Below are 17721 nucleotides of genomic sequence, written 5' to 3'. Positions count from 1 at the left end.
CCAGCAGGTGCAAGTGGAGGAGTAGGGAGTCCACACACTTAACCACTACACCAAACTGGCAAGCAAGTTTATTAGATTTATTAAATCTAATAAATAAATAAACAAACAGATGAGGGTTATTTCAGCTCTTGTTATGTAGGCTAGGGGCTAGCATATTAGTCTAGGGGCTACCATATTAGGCTATTCAGGTTCTGAGACCCCAGAAATCATCTTTCCTGGGGCAGAAAGGACTCGCTACAAATGTGGGAAATTTATGCAGATTCCTGGTCTGAGTCCGGCATATAGAAGGGTTAATCATATCAGCTAAGCATACAATAGTGCTTGACCGCTACTAATCATTAGATGAACATTGCTGAGCACATACAGGGAAGCTCAAACAAATGCCATGAAATGCTCAAGTACATTCTTAGAATGTCATTGCATAAGATGCCTAATACTTTAGTGACTGAAGGAGTGGTCATACAAAACTTTATTTTTGCAAAACATAAAAAATAGAGGAGCAAAACTTGCTAGTTTCATGAAGGCTGTCATTACTAACAACATGCATCAGTCATAAAAATATACAAATAAATATCTGAGAAAGCTCATTGCTCAGTCAGCATCTGATTGCCTAAAATGTGAATGAATACATGCCGATTGCAACATCAACAATAGCCTCCCCTGAAATCCATTATTAGACTCTTCATTCCATGTGGCAGGCAGAAGTTCTTTCTGCAGTAAAGAAGGGTGGGGACGGAGTGTCTAGAATGGGTTCTCCGATTCAGGAGCATACTGGTACTTCTTCACAAAGTGATCCACAAGACGTTTCCTGGTCGCAGCCACTTCTTTTTCAAAGGAACTTATTACACTTCTTGCAGCTTTACACTTAAGAATCGAGAGAGGAAAATGTATTAACTAACGGAATAAGTCAGAAAGTCATCATTAGGAGTTGATTTAGGTTTTCTGTTTGTAGGAAGCATACTTTCTTGGATTACCTTGTCCTCCAACACCACACTGGATCACTATAGTCAGAACTGTTACGCTGACAGCTGGGATATCTTCATTGATGCATTTGTGATGTTTTTTCTGAATTACTATTTATTGTTTTACTCAGGGATTTTTTTTTTGTAGTAGGAACTCCTCTGCATATTAGGCTACACCCCACTGAGGTAGCCAATCCTCCAAGAGCTTACAGCAGGCCCTGTAAGAAAAGCCCTGTAAGCTCTTGGAGGATTGGCTACATCAGGAGGGTACAGCCTAATATGCAAAGGAGTTCCTGCTGCAAAGAAAGCCCTGCTACTATATGTTGTGAGCTGCCGCGAGCCCTCTTGCAGGGTACAGCAGGGTATAAATGGAATAAAATAAATAAATAAATAAATGAATGAATGAATGAATGAATGAATGAATGAATGAATGAATGAATGAATGATGAGAAATCTTAGACTGGTCTTCTCATTTACCTGATGTTGAACAACTCTCATTTAACTGTAGGATTACTAGCCCCCAGGTGGTACCGGGGGATCTCCTAGAATTTCAACTAGTCTCCAGATAACAGAAATTAGTTTCCCTGGAGAAAATGACTACTTTGGAGGATGAACTGTATGGCATTATACCCTGCTGAGGTCCCTGCCATCTCTAGGACCCTGCCCCCGCAAATTGCCAGAAATTTCTCAACCCAGAGTTGATAACATAGTTAATAACCTGTTACCTCAATTGTTTCCACACCACACATATGCCCCTAATGTAAGCCAAGTATAAGTTTCAAGATTTTTTCCCCAGGGCTTTTTTTGTAGCAGGAACTCCTTTGCTTATTAGGCCACACACCCCTGATGTAGCCAATCCTCCTGGAGCTTACAGGCAGGGCTGGATCTGGGGGGGGGGGCAGAGGGGGATGCTTGCCCTGGACACTGGTGGAGGGGGGGCGCCAAATTGGGTGTGGAGTCCATTGTATTCTATGGGGCCATAAGATAGAATGGTCCATAACGGGGTGTCGTTTTTTAATTTTGCCCCCCCTCAAAAAACATGTAGATTCAGTCCTGCTTATAGGAGACCCTGTAAGAAGGCCCCTGTAAGCTCTTGGAGGATCGGCTACATCAGGGAGGTGTGGCCTAATAGGCAAATGAGTTCCTGCTACAAAAAAAGCCCTGGTTTTCCCCAAACCACTGTCATTTAAAGAACACAGATATCACTCAAAGACCACTTGCTACTCACAAGAAAAATCTTGACCCTCTCCTTCTCTAATTGATAGTATTCCTCTATTGTCAGGTCATCCACATCCTTGGAGAGGGATAAAAACCCACAAGTGTCTTGGCTCCGCTTGGAGTGTTCCACCCTGTGATGGAGAAACACCAAGAGAAGTTGCTGGCAGCCAGAAAGCCAAGGAAGAACTTCTGGTGACCAGCTGTAAGCTCTATGGTGTGAACTGTTTACTCTGTCCCCTCTTCCACCTGTAGTCTGAAGGCTAAACAACGGACAGCAATACACAATTTCTTCTTCTGCAAATATAGTACAGCCAAACTTGGAAAAACAATTTTCGTTATAAACCTGCTCTCCCCAGAGAGTCCCAGATAAATTACAGCACTTGAGAGAAAACAGATACATCCAAAAGTCCTCCTCTTCGAGTATACACCTGTTATGATGCGAGAGTCATTTGCCCATATTGCTTGGAGCATGGATAAATAAAGCAACCATATGTGCAAATTCCATCACATGAGCTCATCCCCTTCCATTTGGCACCTTCCCTTGCAGCAAGTGCTTCAGCTAAGGCAGGAAGACGACCAGGGGTGATATTCTAGCAGGAACTCCTTTGCATATTAGCTCACACCCCCTGATGTAGCCAATCCTCCAAGAGCTTACAAAAAAGAGCCTTGTAAGCTCTTGGAGGATTAGCTACATCAGGGGTGTGTGGTGTAATATGCAAAGGAGCTCCTGCTAAAATTCCACCCCTGAAGACAAAACACTGTTCACAGACCTCTACAGCACAGCTCATATATTGATTATGATGAATAAATATTACAAGAAAAGACCAAGGCAAACTAATCATTGGGATTTCTTCTGATCACAGTGCTTCAAAGATCGAGCAACAAATTCCCTTCCCCAGCAGGGCTTTTTTTTTGAGCAGGAAAACACAGGAACGCGGTTCCGGCTGACTTGTGTCAGGGGGTGTGGCCTAATATGCACATGAGTTCCTGCTGGGTTTTTTCTACAAAAAAACCCTTCTTAACTGATCTGTATGATAGCCAGATGGCTTAGAATGCTTCTTTGTAAAGCCTTAACTGGTAGAACACCACACAGAGATAGTTGCTCATTATTTCCAAGTATGATATACTATTGGATCTTAGCTAGATCGTACTTACCAAGGATCATGATCTGGCTCCCAGCCCTCCAGCTCTGTCAAGCAGAAGAAACACTTTGCCACATCCAAGGTTTTAGATTTGGCCACATCAGGCTCACTGGCATTTGGACAGTGGATAAAACCGGCTTTAGCCATCTGAACAAAAAGATAATGGCAGTTTGAACACAGCCGTGATGGTGATTCCCAGTGTGGCACCTGTAGGCACCATGATGGCACCCGATCTGTTTCCCAGTCCCTATCTGCCACTTTCCTAAAACAGAGAGGCAGTCACAACTTTCCCCTGTCTCATAATGGAATCACCGAGTTGGAAGGGATCTCCAGGGTCATCTATTCCAACCCCTGGAACAATGCAGGAAATTCAGAAATACCTTCCCCCACACACACCCAGTGACCCCTGCTCCATGCCCTGAAGATGGCAAAAAAAACCCCCATTCTTTCTCTTATTTTGATTGCAAACTGAAAGTGAAATGGGTCTACTTGAACAAGATCATTCACATAAGTCAGAAGCAACTTTGATGGCACTCAAAACTCACATTTTCCAAGGAAGTAAAAAAACTGGCTTCAGTGGGTACCAAAACTGGCTTCAGTGGGTTCCAAGGAAGTAAAAAAACTGGCTTCAGTGGGTACCAAAGCAGGTTATTACAGTGGCTCATGGCAAAATCCAGAAAGATCCATATAAGACTTTTCATTAACACCAAACGCCAGAATATGTAGTGCAAGCTTTTGAATTTATGCTGCATGCTGTGTGGTATTATTTTGGTTAGTCTTAAAAGCTGTTACATAGCTTCTGTTTTAAGACTTGAATGGCAAGGGAGAACATATGTGTATCTGTGTGTCCTTACAGAGACATGCATACTACCAAGATTTACAGGGTTGCCAACTGCTTGGAGAAAAGATGTGCTGCCCCTTTAATAGGATGCTATTTACCAGGTGAAGTAATTTGCCTCCATACCAGAAAAAACCTCAGGTGCTCTTTTCCACACAATTACGCCTCTATGAAAAGGACTGAAAGGGGGGGGGGGGTGTTTCTCTAGGCCAGTTGGCGACTGTAAGAGGACAGTTTATAACTCACATTGAAGGATGAACAGCCTTTGAATTAACTTAAAATACATTCTGTTTTCAAAAGTGAGAGTTTGGAAGATCTTAGTCTTAACCTGTTGACTTGGGAGAGTCATGTGGGTAGCCATGTCAGTCTGAAGCAAGAAAAAAAAGTTTGAGTCCAGTTAATTCTGGGTATAAGCTTAACGTCCAGAATTAAACTTGTTGGTCTTAAAGGTGCCACTGGACTCAAACTTTGTTCTGTTGACTTGGGATTAAGCCCCATCAGACTCAGCAGGACTTACTTTCAAACCACCCAGCGCAGGATTCCTGCTGCTTACACCCATTTAAAGAGATTACCAAATAGCTCCAGACTTACATTTTCAGGAGTGCATTTACAATTCTCCTTAAGAGGCCATTCTGCAAAGGTTTTCAGGCGATTCTCATAGCTATACATTTCTTTAAATCCAGACATACTCTCTGAAGCCAAGTTGATCTCTCTAAGGAATAGCTCCATCTGGGCTCTCACAGAAACCTTTCTCTCATCAAACTGCCTCTTGAACAACTGCCCACCATTAGCATGGTCTACCTCTTTATATTTAGGACATGGGGCTACCTGCATTGATTGGTCTCACCTGCAAAGATCAAGGTGGTCTGTGTGTATGTGTGTGTTTAATGAAAACTGTGAGGGGCTGAGGAGCAAGCAAATATCTACCTTCCATGCTCAAATATAAAATATTTAAAACTAGACAAGCACAGCAATACATAGATTGACCACTGCAGTGTCATCTTCTTACAATTGACATGTTGTTTCATAGCCACTAGGGTAGCCAACTCCAGTTTCAGAAAATCCTGGTGGCTTGGGGTAGGGCTGCCAGTCCCTCAGTTTGGAGGCCCTCCCCCCGCTTCAGGGTCATCAGAAAGCGAATGGGGGAGGAAAATGCCTGCTGAGCACTCCATTACTTCCTATGGAGACCGACTGCCATAGGGTATAATGGAAAATGTATATATGGGGCTCAGGTAGGCTGTTTTTTGAGGTAGAGGCACCAAATTTTCAGCATAGCGTCCGGTGTCTCTCCTCAAAATACCCTCCAAATTTCAAAAAAATTGTACCGGGGGTCCAATGTTATGAGCAAAAAAGAAGGTGCCCCATTATTCCAAATGGAGGGAAGACATTTAAAAGGTGTGCAGTCCCTTTAAATGTGATGGCCAGAACTCCCTTCAGAGTTTAATCATGCTTGCCACATCCTTGCTCCCAGCTCCACCCCAATGTCTCCTGGCTCCACCCCCAAAGTCCCCAGATATTTCCTGAATTGGACCTGTCAAGCCTAGCTTGGGGGTGGAGATTGGAGGGACTTCACTTGGGCACAATATCATAGAGATCATCTGCCAAAGCAGCCATTTTCCTCAGGGGAACGGATATCTGTTGTCTGAAGATCAGCTGTAATTCCAAGACATCTCCAGCCCCCAAGTGGAGATTGGCAGCCCTGATATTTACATTCTACCTATCTTGATTTCAGGGTAATGCTATAGTTATGTATGTGGGCTCAAGAGAAGACTTTGGGTGTTCCTGCCTGGCTCATTGGAGCCATACGGACTGAACTTGGGGATTTGGGAACAATGCGCTGCAGGATCAAAATCTCTGCAGCCCTGGACCAATCACAAGTCCCCAAAAGTTTGAATGACCCAAGTACGTGCTTGTGCTGGAACCCAGAGATGTGTACGTTTGGCCCTGTGGCCCCAACACTCTTTTGTAGTGCAGCCTTCTACTATGCTGCTCCTAATAAAGAGCTTATTATCACTGATCCTGAGAGTCCTCAATGCATAGAACCCACTATACAATAGCTATAAATATCCAAATGAACTGGATTCCACTGCAATACCCACACCCTTGTGATAAATGGTTTTAGGTCCGCAGCCCAAGCCTATATGAGCTTACTCAGAAATGAATCCTCCTATGTTCAGTGGAGTTTAATCCACTGAAGTTGCAGTAGAAAAGGCAAGTTGTGTGGATGAGTTGCAGTAAAAAGGGCAAGTTGTGACCAATAATCCCTGTAAACTGAGTTGGTGTGAGCTAGCTCACAGTTTTTAGCCTCTTGGCTCATGCATTTTTATCTTCGTTCAGGAAGGATGGCCCCAGAGCACAATAATTTATGCAGTAGCTCACAACTTTGATGCTAGTAGGTAGCTCACGAAGTAGAATTTTTGCTCACAAGACTCCACAGCTTAGAGGGCGTATTGGTTGTGACAGGAGTTATTAGGAAAGGGACTGAAAATAAAATGGCCAGTATTTTCATAGATAATTTGCAAGACAGTGTACAATTCAGTCACCTCAACTTAACAGAGATGATGTAGAGCAGGGGCCCCCAACTGCCGGGCCGAGGACCAGTACAGGTCTGTGGCCTGTTGGCAACCGGGCCGTGAGTTGTATAATTACTTTATTATATATTACAATGTAGTAATAACAACAATAATAATAATAAGTAGACATTGGATTTATAACCTGCTCTCCACTCTGAATCTCAGAGTGGCTTACAATCTCCTTTATCTTCCACCCCGACAACAGATACCCTGCAAGGTGAGTGGGGCTGAGAGAGCTCTTCCAGAAGCTGCCCTTTCAAGGACAACTCTGCCAGAGCTATGGCTGACCCAAGGCCATTCCAGCAGCTGCAAGTGGAGGAGTGGGGACTGAAACCTGGTTCTCCCAGATAAGAGTCCGCAAGCTTGACCACTAAACCAAAATAAAATGCACAATTGTATCATCCCGAAACCATCCCCCCCTGGTCCATGGAAAAATTGTCTTCCACAAAACCAGTCCCTGCTGCCAAAAAGGTTGGGAACCACTGATGTAGAGCTAGGAAAGATGCACAAAGGAGTAACCCAAACCCTGGTGTGGTGTAAGTAAATACAGTGTCAATCTAGGATCTGAGAGTCCCAGATTCGAACTCCCATTCTGCCAGAGAAGCTCACTAGGCAAGCTTAGCCAATCACCCATTCCTAGCCTAACCCTACCTCACAGGGTTGTTGTGAAGAAAAAATGGAACACAGGAGAATGAGGTAAACTGCTTTGAGTCTACCATCAGGGGAGGAAGGCAAGGTATATATTGTTAAGATATTTTTAATATATTTTGAAAGTTACACTGTTAAGCAGAGATCTGAGATTCTTACAATGGCTTCTAATGAACCCACAATTGACCTGCTATATTTCAAAGTGCTTTTTCCCTCCTAACCCCTCATTCAGAAAAATCTGTCCTTTGGCCTTCTGATCTCTAAGCTGCTTTATCTCAGCAGAAAAGTCTGTTCCATTCTTATCTCTCATTAAAGAATGCAAAGGGTTTGTTTTTCTTTTCTCCCTGAAAGAAATCCAGGCTATGCTGTAAGGCAGGGTAAAATGAATTGTGTTTGAGAACAGAATTGATGAGCTTTCTTTTGGAATTCTAGGCCCTGACCTTTTGCTTGTCCTATTCTATAAAAGAAGAACCTTTTACCCTGTTGTGTATACCAGCCTGTTAGTGAAGCCCTCTCTCTGACTTGCTCTTATTGATAATCATTCAATTAAAAATGCCTGCTTTGCCAGCCTGAAGCCTTGAGTGATTATTTTTTTCCCTCAGCTTTCGGGAAAGGGTGGGGAGGTTATATTAGAACTTGAAAATCTCCCCTAACATAATTAATTAATTAATTAAAAAGAAGAAAAGATAACAAAACAAAAAGCAAAAGTGATATAAAGACCAAGGCCAGCCTCAGAGCATCTGGAGCTAGGGTTGCCAAGTCCAATTCAAGAAATATCTGGGGACTTTGGGGGTGGAGCCAGGAGCAAGCTTGTGACTAGTATAATTGAACTCCAAAGGGAGTTCTGGTCATCACATTTCAAGGGACTGCACACCTTTTCCCTCCATTGGAAATAAGGAAGGATAGGGGCACCTTCTTTGGGGGCTCATAGAATTGGACCTCCTAGCCCAATCATTTTGAAACTTGGAGAGTGTTTTGAGGAGAGGGACTGAATGTTATATTGCAAATTTGGTGTCTCTACCTCAAAAAACAGCCCCCCCCCTAGAGCCCCAGATATCCTTGGATCAATTCTCTATGGGAATCGGTCTCCATAGGGAATAATGCAGTGTCCAGCTGACATTTCCCTCTCCTCCCCCCCTCCCGCTTTCTGATGACCCTGAAGCAGGGGGAGGGCCTCCAAACTGGGGGATCCCCTGCCCCCCACCTGGGGATTGGCAACCCTATCTGGTGCCCAAGGTGAAGTAAGAATCTTTTATAGCTCCTTCATGGCCGCCCGTCCCAGTCTCAGTCTCCTTCTGATTTTTTGGAGCCTGCTTCGGCGGGGAGGGCAGGATATCAATTTAAAAAATTATTATTATTATTATTATTATTATTATTATTATTATTATTATTATTATTATTATTATTATTATTATTCTCTCTAAGGGTGTGAAGTTTCAAGGCATGGCCATAACAAAAACTTAAAGGCCATTTTGTCTCAGGCTAGGATGCTCAGATGACTTCAGCAGGTGTGGCCAATATCAGGTTGCCCCCATGACATTCTGGGGAGAACAAAAAAAATGGCAGCCGTCCAATTGAAATCAGTAGTTAGTCAAATATTTCTATGATGCCAAACACAGTATGCCAAACGCAGATTTTGTGAGCCAGTGCAATTACCTATGTCATCTGATAAGCTTGGAAGTTATCAGTTTAGGAGAGAAATACAAGAAAAGGGGTAGTGGTAGTGAGTTAGAAATCTGGTTACTGTGATTCTCTCTCTCCTATATGCCTGGCCTAAAGTGACATGCAGGGGGAGGGGGGGCAGACAAGGAGTAATTGTAGCTGTCTCCTCAATTGGCCTTAATTGTTAGTCCAAGAATTCATCAGGATGTGGAGGAGACAACCCCCCTTCCTTTCCAACTGAAGGCCCAAAAAAGGAACACATATATATCTGAGGAAATAGTGGTTTAGAATCTGGAAGAGGCAGAGAGAGAAGCAGCTTGAGAGAAAAGGATTTCTCTCACACATGCGTTGCCTCACGGGTCTGCTACCACGTATCTATTTACTTCATTTATACCTCACCTTTCTCCCCAAAGCAGCTTATGTCATTCTCCTCTCCGCCATTTTATCCTCACAATAACCCTGTGAGATAAGTTTTCAGCGGGAGCCCCACATCTTCCATAAGGTGTAATTTCACCCAGATGCTTAAGAGTACCATAAAAGCCCTGTTGTCAAAAGGACAGCAACAATGAAAAATCAGGCCTTTTCAATGATAACTCCTTCACTCATCTTTCTTATCATAGTAAGTGTACTTGGATTTGTACAGGTTTCCTGCAGAAAAATTTCCTGCACGCAGTTGCTGCTTGTAACTGTCTTGTTGAACCAATTTTAGTGTATCTTTATCTGGAGCTTTCAGGCTTGTTCACTCCAGAAAATACCCCTGGTTACTATAGAATTAACGCATCCCCAGTGGGAGGACAGTATTAAATTCAATTAGATGCTGGAAGATTCGACTGTAGAGCAAAGCACCCTAAAGGGACTCCATGTTAACCACTGCCTTTTTTTTTTCTTTTTTGCATTCAAACGAACTACATCCTCTGGAACCAAAATACTGGCTGAAGTCAGGGCTTTTTTTGCAGCAGGAACTTCATTGCATATTAAGCCACACACCCCTGATGTAGCCAGTCCTCCTGGAGTTTACAGTAGGCCCTGTACTAAGAGCCCCTGTAAGCTCCAAGAAGATTGGCTACATCAAGGGTGTGTGGCCTAATATGCAAAGGAGTTCCTGCTACCAAAAAAGCACTGGAAAGTTGTGGAACATCCTTCACATTTCCTTCCTTATTTATTTCCTTCATATCTTGGCATTTCCTTCCTTATTTATCTCTTACATTTATATCCTGCCATTCTCCCCAGTGGGGTCCCAAAGCAGCGTACATCATTCTCCTCTTCTCCATTTAGTCGTCACAACAACCCTGGGAGGTAGGTTAGGCAAAGAGCGACTGGTCCAAGATCACCCAGCAAGCTGCCATGGTCCAAGCAGGGAGTCAGACTCCCAAATGCTAGCCCAACACTGTAACGGCTACACCACACTGGCTCTTAACCCAGCATGACCTGGTCTGGTTCCAGTTTGGTTCAGAGTGGTGGCCTCTAATCTGGAGAACTAGGTTTGATTCTCCACTCCTCCACATGTAGCCAGCTGGGTGACCTTGGGTCAGTCACAAGTTCTCTCAGAGCAGTTCTCTCAAGAGCAGTTCTCAAAAGAGCTCTCTCAGCCTCACCTACCTCTCAGGTTGTCTGTTGTGCAGAGAAGAAGGGAAGGAGACTGTAAGCCACTCTGAGACTCCAAGTGAAGAGCAGGGTACAAATCCAATCTCTTCTTCTTCTTGGACTAAATCTTCAGGGTTGGACCAGAAGAAGACTGCAGATTTATAGCCTACCCTTCTCTCTGACTAAGAGACTCAGAGCAGCTTACAATCTCCTATATCTTCTCCCCCCACAACAGACACCCTATAAGGTGGGTGGGGCTGAGAGGGCTCTCACAGCAGCTGCCCTTTCAAGGACAACTCCTGCAATAGCTATGGCTAACCCAAGGCCATTCCAGCAGCTGTAAGTGGAGGAGTGGGGAATCAAACCCAGTGGTCCCTTCCAACTCTGTGACCCTACGATCCTTTATTTGAAAGAAAGCTCACAGGAGGCTTTTGACATTTTCTGTAATGTCTGATTTATTTAGAGGTAGAACACAGATAGAGGTTGGGGTCCCCAACATGGTGTGGATAGATCTTCCAAGCTCCCAAGTCTCTTTTTCCCTCCCCTTCAGAATTCTCAGAATTCTGTGCCTGGAAGAGAGGCACAGAAGCAGAATATCTTCAATAAGAGCATCTTTTCCTTTACACCCCACTGTCCCTTCAAAAAACTGTATGTAGGACTGCTGCAAAACTGTTGATTAATATCTCTGAGTCACAGTCGTATTTGCTGTTATCCAGCAGTCCGTACCTCTGGGCAAAAGGTAAGTTTAGGGGACTAACGTTTATTTTAACAATGCAGGCATTTTAACAATGCAGGTATTGAGTGTGAGATTTCCCCCCCCCCTCCCCTTTCATCCTTGCTGTTTAAATTGGCAGTCCCTGGGCGTCAATTCCGTGGCCATTTTTAAGGATCAAGGAATGAGAAAGCAGTGTAGCCAATAAAACATAGAAGTTGATGCTGTTTGATGGGCCTGTATTGTCATACTCTCTCCGAATCCTCCTTCAGAACATGATGAAAGTGCTGGCAGGACTTTGATGTGCAAACCAGAAAGGATACAGTAATGTGTGGGGCTGGATCTGAAAGGAACGAAGCGCTGTATGCTGGGAACTGTACAGAGAAACTCACGGGGTAATGACAACTTCATGCAACCGTCTCATTTGATTCCCTCTCGCCAGCACAGTGGAATCCTGAAACAGCAAGCATCTGTTAATGAGTGCAGGTCAGCCCTCCACTGCCCCCATAAGCGGGTTTATTCAACACGAGTTACTATCTTCTTATCTCCCTTGTTCTGACAACCTTTGGCTTGTTGGGAAGCTTTACTGAGACGACATTAAAGGACAAGAAAGGGCTGTGGGGGTGGGAACCACAACCATGGAAATGCATCTAACCCACAGGAAACTGCTTCTCCGTCATAACATAAGAAGAACCCTGTTGGATCAGACTTATTGTACATCTAGTCCAGCATCCTGTCTCACACAGTGGCCAACCAGTTCCAGCCAACAACAGGGCATTAGAGTTGCCAGGTCCAACTCAAAAAATGTCTGGGGATGTTGGGGGTGGAGCCAGGAGCAAGGTTGTGGTAGGCATAACTGAACTCCAAAGGGAGTTCTGGCCATTACATTTAAAGGGACCATCTCCTTTTAAATGCCTTCCTTCTATTCAAAATAATGGAGGATGGGGGCACCTTATTTTGGGGCTCATAGAATTGGATCCCTGGTCCAATCTTTTGAAACTTGGAGGGTTTTTTGAGGAGAGGCACCAGATGTTATGTTGAAAACTTGGTGCTTCTACTTTAGAAAGCAGGCTGGTGGGGGAACCTCCCCTGACGTCACTGGAACCAGGAAGTGATGTCATCGCACCGGTGATGTCACAAGGCGACTGCTCTAGGCGATTCCAGGAAAACTATGGTTTTCTCGGATGCTTCAACCGTTTGTGAGGGAAGAGCTTTCCCCCTCCCAAATGGCTAGAGCGCCCCCTGCCGGAGGCTTCAAGGTACTTGGCAACCCTAGTATACCAACAGGCTACACCATCTGACATTTCATAAAAACAAACAGAAACACTCCCAATAAACATAACCATTCAATGAACAGTATTAAAAATTCATGTTACAGATTAGACAGTACACACATGAATTATTAAAGTCACAGAGAATTAGTGACACATAGGTTTCCCAAGCTGCTACCAGGTTTCAAACTCCCTTATTTTGTTTTATTTTGTTTCCAAGCTCCCTAGTTTCAAGGCCCCCAACCCACCGGCACGGAGTGGGCCACTGGGGGGATCCCCACTCCCAAAACCCCCCCATCAAAATGGGGTACAGGTCATGTTTGGAACAGAGTGTGAATTCCCAGATAATTATTTCTACCTTGATTACAAAAGGAATGCTCACCACGTTAAATACTTAGCATGAAACTGGGTACCATGTTTCAAAGTAATGCTGATTATGTGAATGTTAACAAGAACAAATATCCAGGCATTAAGAACAGCTGTGTACAGTGCTTTCATAATAGAAAGCCATCTTGTCTTCTTTACAATGCTGTATGAAGGTTCTTTCACACTTGTCTTCCTAAGCATTTCTAACAGCCTTTCTTTTCTTTTGTCTTGCATATGATTAAAAGCCATGTATAAGATAACATTTTAATGAGGGGGTTTTATGTGCTTGTGTGCCTATGTGTGAATTAAAATAACATAAAATACGAGGAGACATAATGTGTCTGATGGCTGAAGAATGGATAATGAATCCAGACATAAAATGGCAGGGAATAGATTTATTTATTTCTGATTTTATTTTTGCTGATTTATATTCTGCTCTCCCCACAAGTGGGCTCAGATTAACAAGAATGGAGGCCTCATTCATACCTACGGTAACTAATGCATGATGGAGTTTATTTTGTTTTATTTCCTTCATTTATACCACAGCTTTCTCTCCAATAGAGACCTGAAGTGGCTTACATCATTCTCCCCTCCTTCATTTTATCTTCATAACAACCCTGTGAGGTAGGTTAGGTTCTGGCCAGGGACCTCCCAACTCCCTTCCTCACCCTATGCCCTTGCTCAATGGACTAGTGGGAGGAAAGGGGGGAAACAGTGTCAGGCATCAGCTCTGTTTCAGCACAGGAAGTAATGCCATGATGATAAAAACAGACATTTGAAAATTCCTAGAGCATCATGACATCACTTTCGATTCTGAAGCAGGAAATGACATGCAGCAGTCTTCCTCCTGCCCATGCTCCTATCCAAGAGTATGTTACTGTCCCAAGCTAGCTTATGTAGCAGAGTGAGGATTCGACCATAAATTCCCAATATCCCAGTCTCACATTCTAACCATTATGCCCTGCTGGCTCTCTGATACTTCACTAATATAAGAGTTAGAGAGAGAGAGAGAGAGAGAGAGAGAGAGAGAGAGAGAGAGAGAGAGAGAGAGAGAGAGAGAGAGAGAGAGAGAGAGAGAGAGATTTTTGGTAGAAAAAGCCCAGCAGGAACTCATTTGCATATTATGCCATACCCCCTAATGTCATCAATGTTTCACACAGGGGTTTTTGTAGGAGAAGCCCAGCAGGAACTCATTTGCATGTTAGGCCACACCTCCTGACACCAAGCCAGCCAGAACTATGTTCCTGTGTGTTCCTGCTCAAAAAAAAGCCCTGTATGTACACACACACACACACGTTTTCTTTAAACTTCTGGAGACCTGCACATGGGATTCAAAAGCTCAGTCCAAGTATATTTAGCAACTGAAGAGGTTAGCAAGATACATTCATAACACCCTTTAATAAACACAAGCTGTAGGCCATCCCTGCAAGTTTCTTTCATGATCACAAAGATTCAGACCAGGGTGGGTTGCTGGGCTGTGAGGCGCTGACTAGGGATGGGGGTTTCCACTGTAACGACTGGTTTCTCTGCCAAGCACCAGATGCAGGGGTTTTTTTTTTCTTATAGTGGAGGGAAACGACAAAAGACTGGTTTTTAAATTCTTTCTTAATCACAGACTCTCCAGTCTTTTCAAGTGACCTGAGTTTTTCCACCCATAAATGAAACAATAATGCAGACAAATATAAATATATATTGCTGAGACAAAGCATTTTTTAAAAAAGGGGGATATGCATTTCATTTTCATCTATTCAAAGCAATTCAGGATTTTGATAGTTCAGGGATAGAAGGTCAAGTGTCAGGGCCAGACGAGACATGACAATGTCCTCGTGACCACCATAAGGGCACTGGCGCCATTTTAAATTTATTTTAAATTTATTTTAAAATGTTGTTCTCCCTGCACTTTTTCAAGTACCAAAACAGCCACGGTGTGTGGAGAGGAGGGCTGTTTTGGCACTTGATAGAGTGTGGGGAGGACAAGATCCTCTCAGTTTGCCATACTGCAGAAAGTTGTCATAGCATTTTAAAATCACTTTGAAATGGCGATAGCATCCTTGTGGCAGCCATGAGGACACAATTGCATCTAGCTGGGCCCTAATCAATGGCATAAAATAAATCAAGATCTTCTAATGGGCTAACACAACAAAATAGCCATTGGCCAATGTTAGGAAAAGCATGTAGTGTCAAAGGACACAATTAGGTGTGACACCACCCGTATCACCCCGGCTGCAGTCACTAATCTAGGGTGGCCAGATCGTCCCGACCACCTGGGAAAGTCCCGCCCCTGTCCCCAAATTCCCGCCTCACGGGTTGGCTAACCCGGGACCAATCAAATCCCGGGTTCGCCAAAATCCGCCGCTCTCACCTAGTCCGCCGCTCGTGCATGTGCAGGAGCCGACTCTCCCGAGAAGCCTCCCCTCCGCCTTTCCCTTTGGATTTCTCTCGTCGCCTTCGAGTGACGTCGATGCCCTGGGCCGGTCGCTGCCGCGCAGGTTGGGAGTCCGACCCACGTGAGGCGTCGCTGAGTCGCTGCCTGCCGTCCGCCTCACACCCATGTTCTGTGGGAAGGGGAGGCGCGACGGAGGGGGGGAAGGGCCCTCTCTCTCGCTCTGCGGCCGGGATGTGCCGAACGACAAAGGTACGGGTGGGAGGAGGGAGGCTGCACGGGGGGCGGGGTCCGGTTCGCTATTTCTTCCCTCCCCCCCCTTGGAGGGGTCTTTGCCGGGGAGGGGGAGGTGGCTTCCCTACCCCCACCTCACCCCCCCACCCAGGAGAGCTGCAACCAGGGCTCGTTTTGTAGAAAAATAGCTCATCCAGGGATTGTTATGCAGCTGCACCTCCCGTCCAATGGACAAGGCAGGGAGGTGGGGAGGAAAATGTTCAGGAGCTGTGCTCCTGTGAGCCCCTGCTGCAACCCCTGAGGCCGGCTTCTTGCCTCTCCGACCTAGAAAGAGCCCCCCCAAGCGGGTCTTGGGGCGAACTTTCTCTGATGCACCAATCCCAGTGAATGCCTGACTCTCAACCCAGGCAGCCCCCCCCGCCCCCATGGCTCCCCAAGGGCCGCTTCCCTGCCCTGCTGCGCGAGGGGCGGTTCGGATTTCTGACCTTAGCCCGGTTGTGGGGGGAGCGGCCTGCGCCTGCAGCCAGCCCCACCACTCCACTGGAGCCCGAGTTTAGCAAAGGCTTCCCCTGCCTTCCCGCCAGAAACAACCTTTTGCAGCGCCTCCCCCTGCAATGATTAGAATGATTACAGGTTTGGAACACTTTCCCTATGAAGAAAGGTCAAAACGCTTGGGGCTCTTTAGCTTGGAGAAACGTCGGCTGCGGGGTGACATGAGAGAGGTTTACAAGATGATGCATGAGATGGAGAAGGTAGAGAAAGAAGTCCTTTTCTCCCTTTCTCACAATACAAGAACTCGTGGGCATTCGATGAAATTGCTGAGCAGTCAGGTTAAAACGGATAGAAGGAAGTTAAAACGGATAGAACATGTGGAATTCACTGCCACAGGAGGTGGTGGCGGCTACAAGCATAGCCAGCTTCAAGAGGGGGTTAGATAAAAATATGGAGCAGAGGTCCATCAGTGGCTATTAGCCACAGTGTGTGTGTGTGTGTGTGTGTGTGTATAAATATAAATTTTGGCCACTGTGTGATACAGAGTGTTGGACTGGATGGGCCATTGGCCTGATCCAACAGGGCTTCTCTTATGTTCTTAAACATTGGAATAGTGTGAAAAGGCTGTGGTGGAATGCATTTCCTTGGCTCAAAAATGGGGGGGGGATTTCTTTTCTCCCCCCCCCACATCTGGTGATCTTTGCGGACTCCGCTTCCTTCAGCTTGCGTGTTTGGAAGCTCTTTGGGGCGGGGACCTGGCAGAAGTCCGGCAGCTGGAGGCGGATAGGAGCACCCCTAAACGGTGTTCCACCCCCGCTCCCCAAAATGCGAATCTGGGAGCACCCTATGGATTGCAAAGCAGGTCTCTCTGCTGGGAGGGAGGGATGCTTTTGCTCTTTCCCCAGGATCGGAGGAGCGCCTGTGGGGGGAGCGCGGCAGGGAGAAAAGCCGGACGAGAGTCGAGATTGGCCAGCCGCTGGCCGTGAAAGCAGCCTGAGGGGATAGGGTTGCCAATCCCCAGGTTGGGGGCAAGGGATCCCCCAGTTTGGAGGCCCTCCCACCACTTCAGGGTCATCAGAAAGCAGAGGGGAAGAGGGAAATGTCTGCTGGGCTCTCCATGATTCCCTATGGAGACTGATTCCCATAGGATGTAATGGAGAATTGATATAGGGTATAATGGAGAATTCTCGGGTGTCAGGGGCTCTGGGGGGCTGTTTTTTGAGGTAGAGGCACCACATTTTCAGCATACCATCTGGTGCCTCTCCTCAAAACACCCTTCAAGTTTCAAAAAGATTGGACCAGGGGGTCTTATTCTATGAGCCTCCAATGAAGGTGCTCCTAGCCATTATTACCAATGGAAAGGAAAGGTCCCCTGTGCAAGCACCAGTCATTTTTGACCCTGGGGTGACGCTGCTTTCACGTTTTCACGGCAGACCTTTTTAGGTGGTGGTTTGTCATTGCCTTCCCCAGTCATCTACACTTTCCCCCCAGCAAGCTGGGTACTCATTTTACTTCCTGTTTCCGGCAGTGGCATTTGGGGGAAATGATGTCACAGGAAGTGATGTCACTTCCCTGCTTCTGGCAGGTGGCGCGGGGAAACGATGTCACCGGAAGTGATGTCACTTCCTGTTTCCGG

The 17721-nt window shown here is 45.5% G+C and overlaps 1 protein-coding gene across 1 annotated transcript; it reads right to left on the bottom strand.

Moving 5' to 3' along the window:
* Nucleotides 1–451: 451 nt before the first annotated feature.
* On the bottom strand, nucleotides 452–5049 carry LOC132585110 (baculoviral IAP repeat-containing protein 5.1-like). The gene is made up of 4 exons (XM_060256858.1): nucleotides 4752–5049; nucleotides 3336–3469; nucleotides 2191–2311; nucleotides 452–864 (listed from the first exon to the last, which is right to left on the bottom strand). Exons 1-4 carry the CDS (start codon nucleotides 4992–4994, stop codon nucleotides 742–744), a joined length of 621 nt encoding a protein of 206 aa, XP_060112841.1. The 5' UTR covers nucleotides 4995–5049; the 3' UTR covers nucleotides 452–741.
* Nucleotides 5050–17721: the final 12672 nt, after the last annotated feature.

This window comes from Heteronotia binoei, chromosome 16 (assembly GCF_032191835.1).
Source record: "Heteronotia binoei isolate CCM8104 ecotype False Entrance Well chromosome 16, APGP_CSIRO_Hbin_v1, whole genome shotgun sequence".
Taxonomy (NCBI): Eukaryota; Metazoa; Chordata; class Lepidosauria; order Squamata; family Gekkonidae; genus Heteronotia; species Heteronotia binoei.
The sequence above is the reverse complement of the archived record's forward strand: the minus strand, read 5'-3'. Positions and strand labels throughout refer to the sequence as shown.

Bases quoted from the DNA above. Each gene is read 5' to 3' on its own strand.
- LOC132585110 (XM_060256858.1), bottom strand. From the start codon at position 4,994: ATGCAGGTAGCCCCATGTCCTAAATATAAAGAGGTAGACCATGCTAAT. The intron at 3,470-4,751 runs GTAAGTCTGGAG...CTTTTTGTTCAG, and splicing joins GTAAATGCACTCCTGAAAAT to ATGGCTAAAGCCGGTTTTAT. The intron at 2,312-3,335 runs GTAAGTACGATC...TCTCCATCACAG, and splicing joins GAGCCAGATCATGATCCTTG to GGTGGAACACTCCAAGCGGA.